The sequence below is a fragment of the Photinus pyralis genome, unplaced genomic scaffold (assembly GCF_008802855.1).
Source record: "Photinus pyralis isolate 1611_PpyrPB1 unplaced genomic scaffold, Ppyr1.3 Ppyr1.4_LG2, whole genome shotgun sequence".
Taxonomy (NCBI): domain Eukaryota; kingdom Metazoa; phylum Arthropoda; class Insecta; order Coleoptera; family Lampyridae; genus Photinus; species Photinus pyralis.
The window spans coordinates 27,234,277-27,258,756 of record NW_022170403.1 but is presented as its reverse complement, the minus strand read 5'-3'; the positions used below and the strand labels follow the sequence as shown (position 1 = coordinate 27,258,756).

The 24,480-nt window shown below is 36.1% G+C and overlaps 2 protein-coding genes and 1 pseudogene across 2 annotated transcripts; 2 read left to right on the top strand and 1 right to left on the bottom strand.

Annotated features, from left to right (window-relative positions):
- The first annotated feature begins 959 nt into the window (after positions 1-959).
- LOC116163913 lies at positions 960-17,069 on the top strand (annotated as a pseudogene).
- LOC116164723 lies at positions 13,526-14,673 on the top strand. The gene is made up of 3 exons (XM_031478934.1): positions 13,526-13,809; positions 13,865-14,272; positions 14,322-14,673. The coding sequence occupies exons 1-3, from the start codon at positions 13,728-13,730 to the stop codon at positions 14,636-14,638; spliced, it is 807 nt and encodes a 268-aa protein (XP_031334794.1). The 5' UTR covers positions 13,526-13,727; the 3' UTR covers positions 14,639-14,673.
- LOC116164722 (putative nuclease HARBI1) lies at positions 14,690-16,074 on the bottom strand. Its single transcript, XM_031478932.1, has 4 exons — positions 15,817-16,074; positions 15,472-15,760; positions 15,336-15,413; positions 14,690-15,277 (listed from the first exon to the last, which is right to left on the bottom strand). Exons 1-4 carry the CDS (start codon positions 16,045-16,047, stop codon positions 14,721-14,723), a joined length of 1,155 nt encoding a protein of 384 aa, XP_031334792.1. The 5' UTR covers positions 16,048-16,074; the 3' UTR covers positions 14,690-14,720.
- Positions 17,070-24,480: the final 7,411 nt, after the last annotated feature.

The following is a 24,480-nucleotide window of genomic DNA, read 5'->3' as shown; positions in this document are numbered from 1 at the left end:
AAGTAATTACTTCAAAACGAATTAAACCAATTCCGCATTCTCGCTTTAAAAGGGATGTCATACATTCGGTAGGAAAAAGACCAAACCGGAACGCAATTCAAGAAAAGTTACGCCGCGTAATTTCGCCTCGATGCAACATTCGGGAATTGAAAACTGTCGGCGTAATCTTTCAACGTTTTTAAAGTAACGTTAAAGTTGCGGGTAAACTCGTCTCGCGAACCGGGGTAATAATAAAAATTTAGAGTTCTAATTTGAACATAAAGCTTGGCAAGCACGAATATGACTCTAATTTAGTAGTTCCAAGAAGAAGATGACTATTTAGTATACAATATGCTGAGAGAGATGGAACTGGGGTAGTCATGGAGACAATTCAGTATTCAGCATGTACCTTACCGCCAACTGCGGAAAACTCGAGTTTTCATATTTTCATTATAATATTCATTAAGTTGTAGGCGAGAGAGCGTAGTTTTCATTAGTGCACCTACCGGCGTTTGTTGCAGTGTCCTGAAAGTTGAAGTTTTAAGTGCACGGTGCAACGCGTATCCACGAACGGCAGTTTTCCGGGGCTCCGGTGTTTATGCGCTTTTCGGCGGAGATCGGAAAATTTCGTCGATCAAGGGTAGTAGTCCGGGCGGAGTCACTCCGCAGTCTTTCTGCAGGATGGGGGTGGAAATCTCGACCAAATTAATAAGCGCAACACCTGGTTAATATAGCGAGCGTGATTCGTTGTCAAGTGGTTTAAAAATTTCAAAAACTATCTAAATTACGTATAACATTTTTTGTGTGTGTGTTTTAATGTATTTCATAAATAAATGTAAAAAAGTTGGTGTTTTAAGATGAATGTGCCGTGTTTTATTCAAATTAAAGAACCGTGTGTGTACTGTCGTATTAACAACTTTTATCCTTTCCACTAAAAATATTTCTTTGTCGCACATATTTGGGAAATATAAAATGTAGATATGAGTCGGTTTTGGCGGTATTTCGTGATTTTGTCGTTAGTCGGAAACCAAATAAATGCGGACGATGCGGAGCCGGAATATGCAGAGGCTCGCGAAGGAAGCGATGCCGAATTACCATGCAACTTACAGCCAGTGCACCCTCCTGATAAAGTTAACTTTGTGGCGTGGAATAAAGGAAACGACGATCTCGTTCTTTATAAATACGATTTGAGAGGTGTTCGCGGACAGCATTGGGCTGATCCCTCAGTTAGTGATAGATACTTCTTTCGGTTACTGGATGAAGAGCGTGCACTTTTGACTGTCTCACTTACAAGACTTTCAGATGAGGCTATTTACCATTGTCGCGTGGATTTCAATCGCTCTCCCACGAGATACACTCACGTTAATCTTACTGTCGTAGGTGAGTTACTTCTGTTATATCTTCCCTAAAATGTTTTATGATAACTTTTACCAAATCTTGTCTTCGAAAAGCGAGATAAATTACGGAGCATGTCCCCCGATAATAAAATAATTTAAACGCGTTTTTCGCAACAGGATTACTAATGGAGTTTTACTGTACTTGTGAACCATCAGAGTTATAACTCCAAAACTATTTGTCCTCCACATTCTTTGACCTACACAGTAAAATCCTTGTAGAAGAAATCAATACCGTACCTTTCTTATGACTGCCTCATTACTTGTTGCACCTACTTCCCCATTCCGATCGACCAATAATTTAAGCGAAATAAATGGCATAAATTAATATACGAACCGTTGTTTGTGTAAAGGAATCTCACGGAGAAGGAACGGAATTTATAATTTTAATTTAATTGCGTCGCATTGCGCTCTCAATTGCATCTTTAGAATGCCGAATGCATCTAGAAATTAGAGAAAAATTTCAAGATAGGTATTTTCCTCAACGGTTTCGGTGACGTAAAGCTTCCGTCGCTTTGCATAAGCTGACGTGGGACTTTCACCCGATTTTCGTATTTTTTGTATGTTAAAAACCGTTATAGCTCGCGCTATTTTTAATTAAATGGCCTTACAATTTTCAATTTGAAGTTTATTATCGTTGCCTAAGGGTAAAACTGTTTACAAGTCTAAAAATAAAAAATAAGGGATGCAGAAAGGCACAATTGGAAGTGTTCCAATTTCGTCGAGATGCCCGAAATTCGTATGTATTTCGTTCAGGTAAAGATTTTCGATATTTATAACGTAATCTTAATCGCTTTGGGACATCGTTTTAAAAATCTGAAGTTTTAAGAAAGCTTACTTTTCCCAATTTAGTTTTACGGTTTGGTGATGGTATTGAGGGAAAAGGCAATCGTGTTACGGTAAAACGTGTGCGTAAAATCATCAAATTTTGACTTGTCTTCCACGTATGATCTATAATTCAAAGGTGTAAATAATTTAATACGAAGTTTCCTGGAAAGCGGTTATGTGTACATAATAAAGATTCATATTATATTAAATGGTTTAAGCGTGCATTAAATTCAAAGAGAACGCATCTCCGATTTCTAATGGCCGTACTTTTCCGGAAATTGTTACCTTTAAATATTTAGGGAGACGCTTCTGGCGAAAATGCGGATTACTTCTAAAGAGAAAGTGCCTCATTAGCGTACGATGTTATAAGTACAAATGTACAATTTCGCGATTAGGAGAACCCACGGAATCGACGCAACATTAGGCACTTTCTTTATCTCCTTAACAGCGCTTTACACAAAACATGGACGCGGCTTTCTTAAAATTGTAAATTTCGTAAGGTAACTTTGTATCTAAATGAGTTCAAACATCTTGCAGTACAAAAGTATACAGATTGTTACTTCGTTTCGAAACAAAATAATTTAGATAATCCGTTCTTCCATTTGTCCACAACCTTTCAGTAAAATGGCATTTCTATTTCCAATTGCAAATTGGAAATTTTTTTAATTTTAGATGTGCTGTCTTCGTGCTGTCACTCAATTCAAAATGAGATAAGCTGAGAGGAGACATTTGACTAGACGTCTCCTTAGAAAAAACGAAGCTTCTTTTACAGGTGCCAAATTGGTTGTGTCTAACCTACATTTCTTTTTAGTTATGTATGTAACGGGTTGTTTGTTTTTGGGGCTTAATTCCCTTAAAGGGTTGTAATTCTTTATTGGGACTTGGAACTTAAATTTTGCGTTCTTTTGTCAGATTTAGTGGGATGCAACAATTACTATTATATTTATTACCATCGACTAGCTCAGATACACTACAATCCCTCTTGCTTTCCGGGATGCTTACTGCAAACCTCTCCCGGATTCGTCGTACGAACTCCTTTAAACTCCTGCTAGGTGGGTATATTTACTTGTTCAAAAAAAACCAACAAACACTAGGCAAAATTAACCAGTATATTGACTGACAATTAAAATACGAATTGGTCACCGAATAGGCTTTTCCTTTCCAGGATTTCTTACAAAAAAAAACACTCTATTTGCTAGAAATACCTCCTAGTGAGATATAATAAAAAAAAAATAGGTGGCCACCCTACCGTTGAAACTCTTATTATAAAGCAAAAAATCCACCTATTAACGAAATATACACATACCTAATCCTACGTAAATCTACAGACATGAACTGAATAACGAACTTATAACTAACCTTGACCAATCCTGCAGTTGGGCTCAGCGAATTGGTTGACCTCTTAACTCGCGTTATCTTCTGGGCCCGTCGCGTCGTTTGGTTACGATGAAATACAATGCGTTGCCTATTGTCGGTGTGATCATGGGCAAGTAAATAGTGGTTACCCCGGTGGTCCGGGGAAAAGTCGACACTTATTGCTTATGCTCGAAACGATTTCCAGTGAGCACCTTTACCGCACTAAAATCACCGATTCTCACCGTATCGACCGCCCTTTACTAATCACTTCTTAACCAATTTATTTATACCTCGACCCGTACCAAAACCCTTTGCCGGACGCGGAACTTAACAATTTAATTTAGGTACAGGGTAGCGCCTTCGCGATGTGCCACTTTCTGACATTCACCAAATAGTTCCCGGCGTCTGTACTTCACCGGAAAAAAAAAACCTATATTATCGGCGGCGTGGTGACTTCCACGATCGCCGCGATAATTCTCCTCTTTACTTTCAAACTATCCCCCTGTGATTTTCCTTTTGACACGCCCGAATTTTACCACGCGCCCCAAAATCTCCAATTAACTTTGAATTCCTTGAGGCCGAATCGCCCTGATTGGTTCAAATTAAATTACAATTCTCCGTCCGCTTTACCACAAAAAAAAATTCCCTTTTCCAGGAATCGCCGCTGTTAGCGATCGATACGGTTCGATTCGAATTATATATGGGACATAGTATAAATGAGCCCTGTTAGTTTCGGTAATAAATAGCAACCAAAAATTGGAGGATTAATTAAGCGACAAAGGACCTCTTGACGCCCCCAATAGCAAAGTCTAATACATACCCGCCTAGATCTGACACTTTATATTTCTGGTTCAGGTCGATTTACTCAGAAATGCTGACACGGGGTTGTTTATGTTGTCTTATTGGTTTTAACGTAACTGTCCCATGACCGGTGGACACACGTGTGATGTTATTGCCGGACCCTTTTTTTTTCGAATTCCGTAAAATCTATATTCTAACCTACGCTAAAGTATCTACTATATTGACTAAACAAAAGAAAACAATTTAACCTACCTAATCTACCTAATGAATATACACGGGGCGTTACATGTAGATAAAACAATTGTAAATAAATATAGTGAAATTGTTTTTAATATGGACGCAAAGAACCTAAATGTTAAAAGTAGATAATTTGTTGCAATAAAAATAACATAAAAAGATATTACCAACGAGCCAGCACTAATGTGGTGATCTTTTGTAAACGGATCTACAAAGTGAGAATATTTTTAGCGCATTTTTTAAGAATTTTTGTCCGTCGTCCGCCCGGACCCACTTCTGCCGTTTCGAACTACTTCTACGGGAATGGTCATAAAGAGTCCTGGAATTTTTTGCAGTAGGTAGCCTATACCTTGAAGGTGTGTCAGACGGCCATTAAATTTTGCTGTCTAAAAGCCCCCCCCCCCCACGCATTATTTCCCGAGATGCGGTTTTTGAAAGTTAAACGTGGATAACTTTTACATACCACAACCAATTGGTCTCAGATTTTGCATGCATGCCTTTAGTGGTGCCAAGTTAAACTGTAGAAAATGGGGGGATAAACACATCTTCTACCCTTCATGGTATTCTCATGAAAGGTCTCATCGAAATAAATTGGTCTATAACCTTTCCCGTGCGACTCTTTTTCGAGATCAGTGAGCCTGAGGGGGGGGGGGGGGGGGGCTAAAAATTAATTTTATCTCGTTGTATTCTAATTAAAGGTCTCAACGAAAGGAACCGTTTCTACCAACTACTGCCCTTCTTACTGTCCTCTTTTCAAAGTACGGGCTGGAGAGGAAAGGGGGGGGGGAGGGGAACTAGTTTTATCCTTCATGGTACTCTAATGAAAGGTAAAACTTCTTCACGACGCATACCAACGGGGAAAATTAGTCGTTAATTATAGAGTACCTAAGCCCATACTTATTTACGCACTTGTTTTTTATAGTCAAGGTCAATTACTATGAAAAATACAGTGGCGTGGTTACATACATAACCTCAAAATACACCCACACACACACACACACACACACACACCCTCTCACACACCACATGTAAGTATAAATTCTTTATTATTTAACACTTTACACATTAAACCACCCTCTCTCACACATATACACAAACACACCCCACACAATTACACACGGTACACTAATCTTACTTTCTTTTCAGCTCCATTTTACGACTATTTTAATTCAAGTTTTAACCATTTTACCTATGTTTCCGAGTATATTTCAGTATTACATGTATTTTACGACGGTAAGCCGCTAACTTTATATTATCCACCACTTCACAAATGTAATTTCAGATAGGTCTGACGATGGCCTAGGGCCGAAATCGATTACTTAAAGAAAACATAACAATTATAAGTATACCGCTACATTCAAGTTTAATTTATTGCATCCTTATAATTCCAATGGAGCACTTGATCGATAATTAAATACCTTTGACATTTCCTTCATATATGCCAGCATTATCGATGCATTTAAGACTTTATTCGTAAGTAACTTCCTATTCATCCATGGAAACAACTTTTCATATGCCGCTATTGCAAATGCATCCAACAGAATCAGAGCCGCTTGGAATGTCATAAGTAGCGTCAGTAACGGAAAGAAGCATCACTCTCACGCCCCTCACAAAGAAACTAACTTCACCACCGATACGGTTCCTCTCGAAGACATCGAGGTTGCCGAGAAATTTAATTCATACTTTATTAACAGTGAGAACGACATCTGTAAAAACTTACCCGCATCAAACTAAACAATAGTTCCATGTACTTAAGCCCTTGTTCCATAACTGAAATTATCGGTGAACTGGCAACAAAAAACTCTTGCGGCTTGGACCAAATTCCTTGCAGTATTTTAAACCCAGTGGCGGAATATATTTCTTACCCGATTTGCCTTCTAATTAATCAATCATTTACTTATGGTAAATTTCCTTCCCAACTTATCTGCGCTAACATTGTACCTGTCTACAAAAACGGAGATCCTGGAAAGTTCCAAAATTATCGGCCTATATCGATACTATCCATATTTTCAAAAATTTTTTAAAAGGCCTACCTGAATAGACTTAACAATAATAATAATAATAATAATGATAATAATAATGTTTATTGAGCATACATTTAAACGAAACAAAACAATAAAATAATAATGTTGTACAGCTCAAAAGGTAATGAATTCGGCCTAAAGCCGTTTTTCAATTCATCCTGTAAGACACAAAATGATAAAAAAAACAAAAACAGTCGTCTTGCTAAATTAATTACAATTCTCTAAGAAAAAGCTCTTAGTAGATCTAACAAACTGAGGATAGTTCATGTGCAATGCATCTAACCTTAAATTTAACAAAAATGGTGCAACATAATAATTTTATAAATAAGCACGGGTTCATACACTATTCTCAATTGGGTTTCCGCCGTGGAAAATCAACCAATGATGCGATGATCGCAGCTTTCGAGGATATTTTAACCTCAACTGAAAACAAAAAGAAAATCTGTGGTATATATTACGACTTCTCGAAAGCGTTTGACACAGTTCACCATGAACTGCGGGTGTACAAGCTTGAAAGGTTCGGCATAAGAGGAGCTCTACTCCAATGGATTCGAAGCTTCCTAACTAATAGATCCCAACGGGTTTGTTACAAAAATAAACTATCATCCCAAGCAGTAATAACATATGGAGTACCTCAAGGAAGTTTGTTAGGGCCCGTATTATTTATTTTCTACATAAACGACTTGGCCTCAACCCTGTGCAATAATAATGTGAAAACGGTTCATTATGCCGATGATACATCATGTATTCTAAAAAGTGATCATTTAGCAGAATTAAGTCTTTGTAATTTCAACATTAGTAAGTGGGCGGCAGCCAACAATCTAGTACTTAACCACTTGAAAACAAAGTTGGCACCGTATTCGCTACAGAGATCGTCAATCGAAAACTGGGTTAATCTATTCAGTGATGAAAACATGTGTACGGGAGTTAAATTTCTAGGACTGCATCTTGACTCAACTCTGACATGGAGAAAGCACTGTCAGGACACATCTAAATCCTTGAATTACTGGTGATACTACGGTTACGAAAACATGTCACACTAGACGTATTAAAAATGTTATATTTTGGGCACATTCAATCTAGGCTTATGTATGGACTAATCTGCTGAGGAAATTCAATAGCTGCACAGTCGATATTCTTACTCCGAAAAAGAATAATTCGAGCTATATGTGGTGTACGACAAGTAACATCATGCCGACGATTATAATGCCATTAACATGTTTATACATCCAAGAATGTTTAATCCATACCTTTAGACGAAAGCATATCATCGCGAACACTACAGCTACGGTTTCGGAGTACAACACAAAAACCAAGAATAAAATCCTCCTACAAGGGCCACAGTATAGGACGGAATTTTTTCACAAAAATTTTGTATATGTCGGCATAAAACTTTTTAATAAATTACCAGACGATATTAATGAACTAGTTAATTTAAACAAATTCAAAAGTAAAATCAAACATCTGCTGTTAAATGGTAGTTTTTACAACATAGATGAGTTTTATGAACCCACTCTAGATATTTAGATTTTTACCAAGATTTATAATAAGTTTTTATAGTTTTTGTTGTACGTTGTATTGTTTGTAAATACTTGTACATTTGTGACATGTCCATATACATTTTTGTAAATGTCTTATAACTGGATAAATATATTATTATTATGGTCGGTGTTTCTTGTGAGAACTCAGGTCTAGTCTGGTTAACTAATCGCACGGATTAAAATCAAGTAACGATTAGTGTCTGTGTATGTACGTCGCTCGTCTGGTGAAGTTGTCGGGTCCTATAAAAATAAAAATAAAAAATTCACACACGCACATTGAAAATCTAGGGATAGTATGTAATTCATACTTACCAACATAGCTATTGATGGTCACAATAGCCAACGCTATCAGGAAAAATTATTATTATTATTATATTCTTTATAATACGCTTTAGTGGATTTGGATTTTACACCTACCAACCTTTGTTTAGATTTTACAAGCGATTTAATGGACGGTGTATTATTTTTTTCAACGGAAATCGTTTTATTCACAAAGAGGATGATTTTTATAAGCAAACGTCAAGTGACATTTCCATGGAAATCGTGAAATTACGAACAACCAGCCCACTTAATCTGACATGTATTCGAGTATAACGTCAATATGATTTCATTGCATTTCCTATTTTTAAATTATACTGTAGGTATAATAAACAAGTACAAATTGTGCACAGCCCTTGTGCAGATAAAGCGCATTTTTTTAAACACCCCTACGAAATTTCTTCCATAAATGAGAAAGTTGGCACTGCACATCCTACACAAAACCAAATTTGGAAAATGGCGCTACATTTGCTTTTATTCCAAGTGGCTATGTATCAAATTTCATTTAAATCCCTCCATAAATAAGAAAGTTGGCACTGGGCATGCGCAAAACGAAATTTTGAAACTGGCTACGTATCAAATTTTATTTAAATGCGTCCATAAATAAGAAAGTTGGCACTGCGCATGTGCAAAACCAAATTTAGAAAATTTCCCCCTCCACCTCGTACTTTGATAACGGGACAGAAAGTAGGGCAGTAGTTTGTAGAAAACTGTTCCTTTTGTTGAGACCTTTAATTAGAATACAATGAGAGATAAAATTAATTTTTAACCCCCCCCCCCTCACCCCTCAGATCCCGTCACTCAAAAAGAGTCGCACGGGAAAGTTATAGTATGTACAAACCAATTTATTTCGATGAGACCTTTCATTAGAATAGAACATGTGTTTACTCCTCCCCACCCATTTTCTAAAGTCTAACTTTCCACCACTAAAGGCATGCGTATGGAAAATCTGAGACCAATTGGTTGTCGTATGTAAAAGTTATGCACGTTTTACTTTCAAAAACAGCATCTCGGGAAATAATTCGTGGGGGAGTTAAATATTAAGGGCTGTAGTAGCACAAAGAAACAGAAAGATCATTCCTTCCTTGTTAAGTCAACAATAAAGAAATGATAGTAAAGAAATCCACTCTTTGTTGGCTCTTTTCTAAGAGACCAGGAAAACTTTCAAGTTCCCGTCTCCTTCGGTGTAAGAGTATGGGAGGCACATCAGGACCAGGTTCCTTAGAAAACAATAAGAATCAAAAGAAAAAGAAAATAACAGCAAAGGCCCAAAAGCGCAATTCAAAGGCATCTGAAACATCTCAAAGTGCAGATTACTCAGAGACGAGTGAGCTAGAATATGAAAGCTTTGATGAAGGAAGAGAAGAAGATAGTGTTACACATGAAAACCTATTGATATACGTTTGGAAAACTATTACGCAGTATGTTATTTACGAACATGGTACATTGGTAGAGTTGTAGAGGAAATTGATAAGAGTACCAATAAAATTAAATTCCTCAAGTCGTCCCTCGACACCTACATTTGACCAAAAGAGAAAAAACAAGTTAAAAAGTAATCGTAAACGATTTACATAAAGCGCATTTCCACTTGCATTCATTTCCCATTTGTAAGATGCAACTTCTGTTAAAATCGTAGAAATCCGGCCACAAATACGAAAGATAGCATTGCACATGGGCAATCCATTGTTGACGTGCTACTTCAATTTCAGTTTATGAGAAGAATTTCATTTCAATGCTTTTCTAAATAAGAAAGTTGGAACTGCGCATGCGCAAACCTAATTTTTAAAACTAATGTTAGATTTTCCTTTGTTCCAAGCGCCTAAGTATCAAATTTCACTTAAATAGTTCCATAGATAAAAAAGTTGGCACTGCGCATGCGCAAAACCAAATTTTGAAATTGGCGTTTGATTTTCCTTTATCCCAAGTGCCTATGTATCAAATTTCGTTTAAATTCTTCCATAAATAAAAAAAGTTGGCACTGCGCATGCGCAAAACCAAATTTTGAAATTGGCGTTTGATTTTCCTTTATACCAAGTGCCTATGTATCAAATTTCGTTTAAATTCTTCCATAAATAAAAAAGTTGGCACTGCGCATGCGCAAAACCAAATTTTGAAATTGGCGTTTGATTTCCCTTTATTCGAAGTGCTTCTGTATCAAATTTCGTTTAAATTCTTCCATAAATAAAAAAGTTGGCACTGCGCATGCGCAAAACCAAATTTTGAAATTGGCGTTTGATTTTCCTTTATCCAAAGTGCCTATGTATCAAATTTCGTTTAAATTCTTCCATAAATAAAAAAGTTGGCACTGCGCATGCGCAAAACCAAATTTTAAAATTGGCGTTTGATTTTCCTTTATTCCAAGTGCCTATGTATCAAATTTCATTCAAATACTTTTATAAGTAAAAAAGTTTGCAATTCGGTTTATAAATGGTCGAGATGCGAAAAGGGCACTGTGAATTTTGAATCGATTCGATTCAACTTTTGGCATTGCGTATTATATGGTTAAAGCTATGCCCATATTGAATTTCATGCAATTCAGTTCATAACTAACGGAGATGTAAAAACGATCGAACATTTCTAAACAAAGTTATCGTTCACACGGACAGATAGATGGACAGACAGACAAAGGAACAGACGGAGAGACCAACCGGCAGGCGACAGATAGCAATGCAAAATTATAAACGATCTCTAGGATCGTTAATAAACGGCAAAAGTGTAAAATTATGGAACATGTGAAAAACGGTTTTTTGTTTTTTTTACAAAACTTTTTTTGTAAGCGGTACACAAAAAATTCCTTCCTTGGTACAAGACTCGACACCATAACGAACCAAATAGCGAAAAAAGTAGAACAATAGCTCTTAAGATAAAAAACTAGTAGCGTCGCAAAGTTAGCGGACGGACGGACAAAGTGGCCACAATAGCGCATTTTTTTTTTATTTTTGTGGAAATGCGCTAAAAATGAAGACATTCAAGTCGTGGAAAATAAGTTCATATTTTATGGGCCAATATTACTATTGGGAAATGAGCCTTTTTATCTAAAACGGCATCAAAAATTGGGAATCGAACAGAAATTTAACCCCAGTGGTTACCCCCTCGGAAAATGTATATAAGGCTTATAAGTTATAACTATAACAAGGTTTTAATTACTGTTCGCTCCATTTTTTCCGCCAACAAACCAAAAGCTGCGGATACCTCAGCTAATACTAATGCGGTATCTAAACCTGAAGATGAGATAATCACAGAATTACACACGACGAGGTTTCAAACAAGTTTTACCAAGCTCCTCGAGTGAGCCGGAACAATTTAATTGTCAGTATAATATTGAGCCCGAGTCTGATCATCCGAGGAATCAGAGAGTCACGCCAGGTATCTCAATGTGTAAATCTGGATTTTCAAATAAGCAGAATTGAACATATGGGGTGAATTCAATTCTGGTCCAATTGAATCTGTTCTCCCTAGAGTACAGATGAATGCTTCAAAATGGAAAAATATTCCAGAGTAGCTCGCGAAAAGACGTGTACAAAAAAGACAGTCAATCAGTTTTCATGGTGCAGAATGGCACAGCATTAATTGTTTTGATCTTTTGATTCAGTTGCAAAGTGTTCTTTTCGGAAACCAAAAATAAACACACTCAGAGTATGCCGGACAAAAAAATCTAAATGGTAAAAGAAGAGACTAAGCGCTGTGAGAAACAACAGAAGATAGACCGAGACGTGTTAATTAAAAATGTATGGCCACCAAGTCGTGAAATAACATGGAAAATATTTGACGCTGTTTCATAATTCCTTCTAATTTAAACGAAATTGTAAATTTAAAAACATTACAATGCCGCTACATCTGCTGTACTTATAGTCCGTTTTTAAACTAAGAGGAGTGATTTAAATAGCTCCCGCGAAAAATCTGCATTGTGATTGGCTTATACGGCGCCGTTTTTACACAGACGCAATTTGAGGATCTTGACAATTCAGTTGACATCGTTATTCGCTGTGTCATTTACAATTGTGTTATTCGTATTTTATTTAATTTTGCCCTTTTCGTGTGTTTTAACTCTTGTTCAAATTTCAATTAAACAGTCAGTTCTTATTAGAACTAAACCGGGTACCTGTACTTGATTTTGTTGGTGCAAATAGGTACTTCGAAATATGGATTCCACGCCAAGTACTTAGTAAAGCGAACATTTCACCTGTAAAAAAGCGTACGCGTCTTAATTTGGGGCATTTATCGATCTCGGAAAAGCAGTGCATACTCGACTTATATAAACAGATGTTAAATGATGACCCTGGCACAAAGATGGTTACCGTTGTTGCAAAAATTGATGAAGGCGCAGGTAAGAAACGAAATACGCATTAAGGGCCGGTATTTCCATCTCGGGATAAAGTCAAGTATAAGATATCTTCCAGGTAAACCGACAGTTAGCGTCGCTTCGGGTATTTCGAACCTCGTTTAAATATTATCGGCAGGATAAGTTCTAGATAAAGTTATTGGGTAGATTTTCTGCAGTTATCAACATAACCCCAGGATATTGCGTCAAATTTCTAGTAAACTGGTGACGTTTTAAAAATTTGCGAAATTACCAACCGTACCTATACTAAATAGGAAGAAAGAAATTGAAGTATATAAGTAGAAGTACGCAAATACATACTATGTTTTCTTGAAGGATAGGTAACCTATTTTAGATGCCAAATGGATCAAGATTTTCTTGACACAAGCACACGATTTTCAGATGTGCTGAAATTAGCAGTTCTTTTTTTTCTACGCGGTGCATTTACATCACGATTTTGGTTCATGTTCAGAGTACTCATAAGTAAAGCTTATTCTGTAATTTACGTTTGACAAGTATATTACAAGTCACTTTCCAAAACAAAAGCATTCGTTCAAATTGTCAGGTAGTAAGCTATCTTGCTCTAATATATGGCCCTGCCGTTCGCTATCTTTTTCTATTACAGACTTCTAAAATCGGCAACATTGGCTATGGTTAGGTAGCTATCTACGGGATATTATTTATACCGCACGCTGATGGAAATACCCGCAGATAGATAGGGTGAGTTCCAGAATTAACCGTACAAAATACCGATACATTTTACCGTGACGTCATCGGTAATCTTAAGGTATTATAGCGGTTGAATTAGTTCTTGTATAATCTGGAACGCCGTGGTAGCAGGCTGGTTGATTTCTATTTATAACGTTATAATATAACCACACTTTTAAGTATTGAACGATTGAACGTACGGCCTTTTTACTGCATTATAATGATGAACCTAGAATGCGAATATTTAAATACTCGGTTTGAAATAACAGTCGACGCTGAAACACACGCAGCACTAATGCAGGGTAAATTCATTACTAATTAAATTAGGTAGTCACATTATTTTTCTACTATGTCTAGATGAGGAACAGAGGAACAATTATATTAAGAGAGTGTACGAAACTAGTATTAACCCATACACTCAATCTGAGGAAATGGAATCACAGCCGTTGGAAGGAAAGCCTCATCAATGGAAAAAGGAAACAATAGTGTTACTGATAGAAACTAGGCTCTCTCGGGAATTAGAATTCAACAGGCCCACATGCAAAAAAAAGAAGTTATGGCAACAAATTGCAAAAATTATTAATGAAAAACTTCGAGTGAACGTTACCAGCGACGAGTGCGATTTGAAGTATCGTAATCTTTTAAAAACGTATAAAAATAACAAAAAGAAGCAGCAATCTTCTGGAGAAAGTGCGATAACCTGGGAGTTCTTTGAGCGTTTTGATCATGTTTTAGGCTGCAAAGCGGCAATTACTCCTGCAGAAGGTAATAACAGCATTGTATGGTTATACACCTCTGTACATTATTTTATTAGGTTCCCTATACGACACGTTGGAGAATGATGATTCAGAAAATATTGAACCAGACTCACAACCATACGAAGAGCTACCTGCTTCTCCCAGCGCATCAGCAGGATCCGCAGGTACAGATGTCAATACTCAAAAGAGTAAAAAACGAAAAATGCAGATAAGTGATTATTTACTAAAGAAATTGGAAATGGAAGATGAGAAAAACAAAAGAAAGGAGTTGTTTCAACAGCAAAAATGGGAGGAGGAAAAACTATTAAAAGAAAAAGAAATTAATGCCATACTAAAATTAGTACAAGTATTAGCTTCAAAATGTGAAACTTAGTTTGTATTTTCAAATATTTTTATGTAGTTTTAGAGTATTTTACACATCGTTTTTATATAAACTAGTTTTTAACAAATTAACATTAAAATTTCATTTGACTTAATATTTGATTGCGTAAACGCACACCACAAAGATCTAAACCACTCTCTTCTATTTCTTGATCATAGTGCTCAATATTATTATCACCTTCTTCTTCATCTATGTTTCCACAATATTCAGGATCATCCTTGACACCAATGTTGTGCAAAATGCAGGCTGTGGTTATTACGTAAGGTATTTGCTGTATACGTAGCATCGGTAAGTATTTTAAGCGACGAAATTGGGACTTGAGTCTTCCATACGCTTGCTCAATTACAACACGGGTACTGCTTAATTTGGCATTAAATCGACGTTGTCTTAATGTTAGCGTGCCATTGTCTTTAAATGGCACCATCATATATGGTTTTATTGGGTATGCAGTGTCTCCTAACAGGTAACAGCCGGGCAGCAACATTGCATTTGCACCTTCTTCCAATTTCTTGTAGACTTTTGAATTTTGCCACATTTTAGAATCGTGCACAGATCCTGGCCATCCACAATACACATTAATAAACTCTTGCTTTGCATTACATATGCCTTGAAGTAACACGGAATGAAAGCCTACAAAGTTGAACATTACAAACTATCCTTATATTACACCTACAAATAATTTTGCTACCCTTTCGATTGTAATATGAATTGTCAGCTAACGGACCGGGAATGGGAATGTGTGTGCCATCAACGCAACCAAACACATCTAAAATGTACCTATATAATTCGAATGCCATTGCACACTGTAACGTTACAACTCTTACTTGGAAAACTATTTTCTCCTCTTAATGTACTAAACTCAGTTACGGTTTCTTGAGCTTTTGCTCCTTTGGGCCATTTAATATAGAGATGGCTTTTTTTATGTACTTTCTGGCACATCAAAAGGAATATACGATGTGCATGACCTTTTCCAATACCAAATCTATCCGCAATAGACCTAAAACTCTCTTGATTGCTAATGGTCCATATCATGAGCAAGACAGAGTCTAATAAAGGCAATGCGGGTCTGCCTACTGACGAATAGTCTTTAGTACCCAGGCACTGCATTAGTTCCTACAAAATGACAATATAAATAGATACTGTACTTAATACTAGTACTAATTAAAAACCTCCACTGATTGTCTTGATATACGAAAATGGGCCCGAAAGTCTGTAGGATTGTACTTTAGCACAACACATTTTACATAATGTCGCACCTTTGGATGATCGTCTGTTCTGAGTAAAGATAAAAGTACATCATCGTCATCATCACCTTCATCGCTGTCACTTTCATTTAGCTTTGGATGTGTATCTTTAAAAACCCATCTATTTTTTATGACGGTATACAGCAACAATTCCATTCTTCGACAAGTGCAATAACGCTATACAAATAAGTCAAAAAAGTAAGGTTAGCGCAAACTGGTAGCTTAATAACCGCCAAAATAATTCGGTGCGTATGGTAGATCACCGGTGATACACCAATGGTTTGTAGGTTAAAAGTGGAACATGCGGTGGTGCCCCACCGATTAATTCTGGAACGATCGAAGTTTCTACCGGTAGTTACCCTACATCTACCGGTTAATTCTGGCACTCAACCATAAACGGAAGATATCGGGCGGTATAAGTTATTTTGCAGGTACGAATCTAGTACTTTATCCGAAGATGGAAATACCGGCCCTAAATGTTAATTTAACACACACACTTTTTTATATAGGAATTGCAAAATCCACGGTTTACCGAACAATAAAGGAGTATAAGAAAACGGGAGCTGTAACACCTTCTAAACGTTCGGGGGGTCGCCCACCTTTGGTATCGCAATTTGACGAAAGCACAAAATCATCAGTTCGTCAAATTATTCACAACTTTTTCTACCTCAATGAACTTCCCACGTTGGACAAAATCAATAGTCGTGAAGCTTTATCACAAATGTGTCCTTCATCTACTTGAACGTGACGACATAATAAGACAAAAGCACGAAAGCATTTAAAATCTATTAAGCAATATAGGAACCAAGGACGAGTCATATATTACTTAGATGAAACATGGTTAAATGAAGGCCATACAAAACAAAGTGTGGACTGATGATAACGTTCGTACTCGACGAGAAGCGTTTGAGGAAGGATTGTCTACCGGTTTAAAAAATCCTTCTGGAAAAGGGAAACGTCTCATTATTTTACATGTTGGCTCTGAGAACAGTTTCGTAAACGAGGGTCTACTACTTTTTGAAGGAAGAAAAACATCCATTATCACGAAGAAATGAATGCGGAAGTGTTTGAAGAATGGTTTGCATCTTTCTTAGTGAAAATTCCTGAAAATGCTGTAACTTTACAATATATTGTAGCTAGCACCTTTTGATTTTATAAAATGATTGCATTTATGTCTAGGTACATAATAATTAAAATTTCTTGTAAACCAAATTGTGTAGGGTAAAGTGTATTAAAAAGCCATAAAAATGATCAACACTGCATTTTTTTATAATATATGCCTTATGTAGTAGGCAACCCATAATACACATGTGTACGTATGTATCATACTTACAACAATTGCCCAAAAGTTACTAAATTTAGTAACTTTTTCGGATGTAAATCAGACTTTTCAATTTACTCCTCTTAGTTTAAAAACAGAGTTTATAGTTCCCGGTTCGAATCCGGATGCGGGCATGGATATTTGTAAATATATAGTGGGTAGAGCAGCTTCGGTTAAAACCCCGCCCACTTAAAAATAAAGACCAAAAATAAATAAAATAAATGGTCAATGCACCGCAATTTTATCGGTATCGGTCAGAAATGCTGCATCAGTCGATCCCTGATTGATAAGAGCCCATCATTTTGTCTAAACATTTTTGGAACGGTTAATAGATTCACAGTCGCTGATGTAATTCCGAGATGGAGATTTCTAAAGAACGAGACCGACATAAAGGACTTCTCGTGGGGTTTCTCTTCTATAGAAGGCTCAGAAGGTACAATAAAGTCTCTGAAACTGATTAGATGCATATTTGGGCAAAGGTTTATAGTTAAAAGACCAGGCAGTCCTACGTTCTGGTCAATGTGAAGGATAAGAATCCCATTTGCTTTCGGGAAACGTCATTATGTTGGTTATTAGATAAAAAATATCATTTGTGTGGAATAACATGCATATACAGGCTGTTCCCGCAAACTGTTACCTAAAAGTCTTCACGCTCTCATTGATAGATTAAGTCTGAGCATTTGCATACCGACATAGCTTTTCATAATCTATCGAAAACAAAATTATCTCGTTTCACTTCCGGTTTCACCAGCTGTGGATAGCAACTTTCTTATTTTAAATAGAACATCCTGTATTTTATGCTTTTTAGCGCATTTTTGCAAAAATTTTTTTTGTAAAAAGTAGCTTTTAATCTCACTTTGGCTGGCTGGCTGGCTGGCTGGTCGGCTGGCTGGCTGGCTGGCAGTAAATGCGCGCCCGTAGAAAAACGCTTGTAAAAAGACAAGGAGTGTACATGTAACTATCGGGGCCGTGTAATTAAGAACGTTAGGGATGGGGCTACCAGATTTGGAGTCGACGACATCTGGACGCCATCCCCGAGCGTATTATACTAACCTGGAGATTTTTCAGTTTTTATCTATCTTCTTCTACAGTTTTTCTCCGATTGTTTTCAAATTGGTGTCGTCGGGAAGATCTTGTCAACGCGCACAACTCCTGCGTGGCGAAATTTAGTTTTTTTTCCTAGGGGCGAAATAAACCACCTTTTGCGCGGCGCGCTTCGAGGGGTAGTCGACTTTGGGCGCCCAAAAGTTTCTTACAGCGCGAATCGCGGTCTCTCTTTCTCGTGTCACTAATAGAAGGTCGAGCTATGTGACGTACCCAAAAGTTGAATACGATTTTATGCCGGCATTTTAGCGAAATCTACCAAAATGTGAATTACGAATGAACGGGACGCCGGAACTGTGTATCGACAAAGGGAATGTGGTAACCCCCGACGAGATCTTACTGATGGTGGAGTCGAAACTTCAAATCCGAATTGTTGCGGGTGATCAGAAGTGGGTGTCGACAATGATGGAGTCAAAACTTCAAACGCGAATTGCGAGTGCACGGTAAGTGAGAAAATGGTACCGACAAAGTGAACGTGGTAGCTTTCGGCAAGATCTTATTGATGGTGGAGTCAATATTGGCTAATAAAACACTGATCAGCCACACAAAAATGCGCTGAAGTCCCTTCGATCTCACACGAGGACTTTGATCATTTTTTCGAAATCCACATGAAAATCTACGTCGTTTGTTACCACAGTTCCCTACATCCAGCATCAAAGGTTTTCAAGTTATTCAAGATTTTTTTAGCCCTATATGTATGACTCCGTTGGCTTGAATTTCGAAGTCTTCCAAAATCAACGATACTGATTTGGTGCTACATGCGAACAATTTAAATTTTGACCGCCCCTCTACAGGGTGTTTTAAAAATAATTGTCAAACCGTAAAAAAATGATTTTTTCAAACGAAGCATGCTTTATTTTTTGCACTTTCAAATGTCGCGAAAATTCTACATCGATCGGTTATTACATTCCCTATGCTTTTCGTTATTTTAGATTTTCTAAAATTGTGAGCGTTATGCGTAATTATCTTAGGAGGAGTCATAGGTACAGGGCCCAAAAAAGCAGTCAAACGTAAAAAAACCGTTGATGCTGGGTATAGGTATAGGAAAATGCCGTATCAAACGACGTAGATTTTCATGTATATTTCGAAAATGCAATAAAATATAGGGTGTTCTATTTAAAATAAGAAAGTTGCCATCCACATCCGGGACCGGAGAGGCGTAGACATTAAATTTTATCTTCACTGGTATTCTACGTAATTAAAGGTCTCATCGAAAGGAACTGATTTCTACCAACTACCCCCCCTTTTTCTGACCCCGTATCAAAAGAGGGGGTTGGGGGGGGGGCTGATTTTATCCTAATGTCACAACTTTAAGAGCGAATATCTCGAAAACGGTTTGTCGGAGGAAAGTACTCTCAAAGGCAAAATGAGTCGACTGGACGAGACATATCTATTGGTGAAGTCGAAGCAAATACCTTGACAACGAAGTGTCGGAAGAAGGTGCTCATAAAAGGCAAGTGGAACGTCAGGACGAGCTATTGGTGAGGTTAAAGCTTTCAGTGCAAATATCTGCAGTATTTGTTGGAGGATTTTGAATGTGTGCTAGGTCTCCACACCATTAATCATCTACCAAGAAAGTAAACATCGATAGCATGCTACTACCTTATAACCGAACCATTTACTAAGCAATTTCGGTTTAAAACAAGTTGTAAATCAGCATATGCATGATTAAAGCGCATTTTTGGTAATACAGACATTTTATTAGCGAAATTTAAAATTATTGATCTCACGAGTAATTTTGGCTGCGTTAAATAATTAATTTTATTGAATTACAATTGAGGGTATGTCTTTATTTTGTAAAACAAATCACAAAGTATTTAATTAAGTTGTTATACTGGTAGCGCTATCTAACGATAAAATTATAGCACCTCCGAAAACCATATCGAAATTATTTTCTTAAATTATCGATCTCACAAGTAATCTAACTCAAAATAGACTAGAACCTGCACATCTACACTGTAGCAGAAAGCTTTTAGTGAAAATTTAAACTCTCTAGCTATTGTAGTTGCTGAGATCTCAGCCGGACAGCCAGCCATAACGAATATAATAGCGTATTTTCAAAAATGCGCTTTATCTGCACAAGAATTGTGTACAATTTTTTAAATTGGATTATACTGCACACAAGTTAACTAGGTACATGGCTCAACCTGGACAACTTCAATTTGCCATTTATAATTTGCTCGGGAACATTTATCAAGAAATTATGACACCAACAACGTACTTTTTCTAAGCTTGAAATTAACATCACTTATTTAATACTTTTCACATATTTCGACTTCGATAGTTTTTATTGCAATAAAAATGTCTAAAAAATTACTGGCTATCATTTATGACTCAATCAATGATGTACTGATAGTGTGTATCGATAAAACATTGAAATAAATAAAGGAACGCAATGGACAAATTGGGCGTCACTATTAAATACTGTACACATACTGACAGCTATACGTGCTAAATGAGCATAAAGCTATTTGATGTGTAATTAATGAGCTTTCTGCACTCCTAGGTTCGTAAAACGTCTAATTTGGGCCACGCTCGCAGTTTGATTTACGGATTGTAGCGTCAAATGCATTCTCTCAAAAATGAAAATGCAATTGAAATCCTAGTAGTAAGAATTGTTTTTATTTTGACGTTAATGGGGGGGTACTTAGCATTATATCGAGAGAGTTTATTTGCGAATTTATAAAGCTTTAAAGCACTAATAATTTGATATCTCTTATAAAATTTATTCTTAAAATGGCTTTCAAAGAACTAAAATTATGTTAGAACTTCCCGTAAACCCGGCGCTTGAGTGATGCGGCACTTTCTCGTGCCGAAAGGTGGCGATAATTGGGTTATTACGTTCATTTGTTAACCTTTTTCACACAAAGGGGGATGCTAAGCGCTATTCTCTTCCGAGTCGCAATCCCTCATGCCTCGTGTTTTGCAACATTCGCATTTGGTTGCAATGTTGTATTTGTATTGCATAATTAAGGTGAAATTTGTTTTAATTGTATTCTAGAAGCAAATTATATTATAACGTTGAAAATGTTGCATAATAGAAAATCATGTTGGGCGTAAGCATTCTGTAACAGTTTTGCACAAATACTTGCCAAGTTTTAATGTCAGAAATTACTGAAGCGCAGACCTCCATAATTTCTTTACTATCTCTGCAAGATTATTTAGTTTCCGTCATACTTTGTTCGTTACAATTACATCACTGCACTGCGTTTAAACTTTAATGACAGATTAGAATAAGTATGGCTACATAACGGTAGAAACGACTATTAAATGAGTAATGGATCCATATGGAAATTATTCACGTTAACGAGAGCTTAAAAATATGTTTTTTTTCTGATTTTCGACGTGGATGAAATGTTAACGTGTCCAATAAAAACCGTATGTTTGTTTTATCGTTGTTTTTAAAACCCGTTCGTCAAGTTTTTAATTGCCATTTCCAAACATGTTTTTAATTTTAATAAAAAGAAACTAGAGCATAATACCCAATCTGCGGTGTATAAACCAGTCAATGGTACTAATTAATAAAGTGAGATTAGGAAGGGCGCGCATTAAGGAAAATGAGTTCTTTCGAACTTCTCACCGCCAATAATAGCCAGCCGTTTTTCTCACCAATATGTCACACATAAATTTTCCAAACTTCTTTATGCCGAGTTTTTTATCGATTGCTGGCAGTTAAATGCTACAGCCATTTGATATTGGAGATATCCTCATCACCTTGGCAACGGTAATAAATATCACAGAATGGTTCTTTTCAAACATATTTGTCTAAATCTACTTTTCATTATCATGCGGGAGGTAAATAACGCGCGTGAATTTATTATCTCCAGCTATAGGCGATCGATTTTTCTGTTAAAAATTGTAAAAAAATAGAAGAAGCTATTAGCAGTAAATAGCGCTGCCTTATTACTACAAGCCTCTAGTTTACAAAGATGAAGAGTTGGAAATTATTTAATAGTTTCAGAATTAGGATACAACTTAAACTTACGATACCAAATTTGGTCGTAAAATGCAATCATGGGTCAAAATCCGTATTACGCTGACCTTTCATATTGTTATCTTTGTAAAGGTATATTAGTATTGTTATTATCATTTTATTTATTGTTGTAAGTCATTTCGAACGATAGCGTATTTTTCACGCAAGAATTGATGAATTTTTGCGTCTGTCTACGGAACTTACGTACTCGTATATTCCTCCTAGTTGCGAAAGAAAGGGGATAGACACAATGGCCCTTTAATGTGCCTAAGTGCTGCCTGGTCGGACTGCCCTTATGAATAGAATAAAACTTGCAAATGGTCTTTATCCTATAATAGATAGAGACCATTTGCAAGTTTTAGTATTTAAGATAATATAAATTCAAATCTACAAAATCAATGTTGTGGCCACTTCTTTTGTGGAACTAATCTGAACTTAATTATGACATATTTTTAAAAACCCATTTTATCTAAAATATTGTAACGGACCCACTTAATTGGACATATTCTTCAATTAATTCTTAACGGAATAACTTTCTAAACAAAACTCGTATTTTTAAAGAAACCCAATTTTTTGGGTTCATAAAAAAAATACATGCAAGACAAAAGGATTTTAACTATCTATAGATTGAGCTCTTTAAGAATTTTCAAATTACTAAGTTTCTTGATTAACTTTTAAACATTCAGTGACATTGAATTAGGAAAGATAGATCGAGGACATGGGAATCTCGCCGACGGCAACACGAACTTTTCAAACAGGGTGGGGAGGGGCTCTTCCAAATAAGTTCTAATTCACATAATAACGAGATGAATATGAAAAAAAAAATGAAACTAATATCACTGACTGGATGACATTAGGAGTTAAATTAAATTTGCTTTGTAGTCAAATGTTTTTACTTATTCTCCAGTTTTTGGACTTAAAATAAATTGTTTGAAAAATAAATTAATCGATATGATTTTCGTTTTGGACGAGATAGATAAAAATTGCCATTTTTTGGTATGTCCACCTCACTATTATGTAAATTACATATAACTTATTTTAGATTAGAATATAAAACCCAGGAAAACCAAGATATTTCGAAAACTATCAGAGATAGGTATAAGACATTATTATCAAAAGTTGAAGGTTTTTGGAAGAGTGTAACGTTATGACGTTTATCGTAAGATGTCGTTTGGGTTTAAACTATACCTATACTTGAAATTTGGACTTGCTATCAACAATTCGAAAACGCATTCGTATTCGTACGCTTGGTGCGAATAAAGATTTGAAATTTATTTAATTGCGCTTAAGAAAATTTTATTCAAATCGAATTCTATTGAAAATTCCTATTGAGGATAATTTTTAAAAAAAGGTCATAGAACCGTAAGTTTTTCAATTTTTTATTTCAAAATTGTAATATTTCACAACATTTTAGTTTTTTTCGTACCGGATTTGAAACAGAAAAAGGGAGAATTAGTTTCTGGAAAAAAAAGAACCAGCTTCCGTATTTCAAAAATTCAGAAGTAGTTTGCATCAAATAGAAAAAACAACTTACCAGCTTCAGCAGATTTCTTCAGGAGTATTCGTCGATAGCAAAATCATTATCTACCTGTCAAAATTTAATTGAATCTACAGATGACATCAAGAAAAAGAAATCAAACACAAGGTCAGCTACAATTTCACCATTCAATCATCATTTATTTCATTTAAAATCTTCCATACATATTGTTCATATTGATACGTAATTTAGTTGAGAAGTACCTACCTGTTTTTTTGTCAATAGTCAAATGTAAAATACTTATAATTATTTCAACGACGGCATTCATATTTTGTTCCGATAGCGCTATCCCTTCTTTATTTAATTTTTTATTCGCCGTTTAATTTTTTAATTGTTGTGTTCCTTTCATTAAGAAAAAAAACCTAATTTGTAAAGGGTACTTGATACTTTGTTTGTATTAAATATAAAAAAATTTCATTCTGTTTTTATTGATCGCTATTGGCGTGATAAGAGGTAAAAGATGACAGAAAAATATACAGGGTGTTTCATTTAAAAAAAGTGAGATTTTTTAATATGAAGTTTTGCAACTTTGCACCTACCAAAAAAACACCCTGTAAGCCATATTTTTAATGTTTCATAGTAGATGTATTTATTTGACTTTTACTTAACCCAGGATAAGATATAAAACCTGGAATCAAAATTTAAGTAATAATT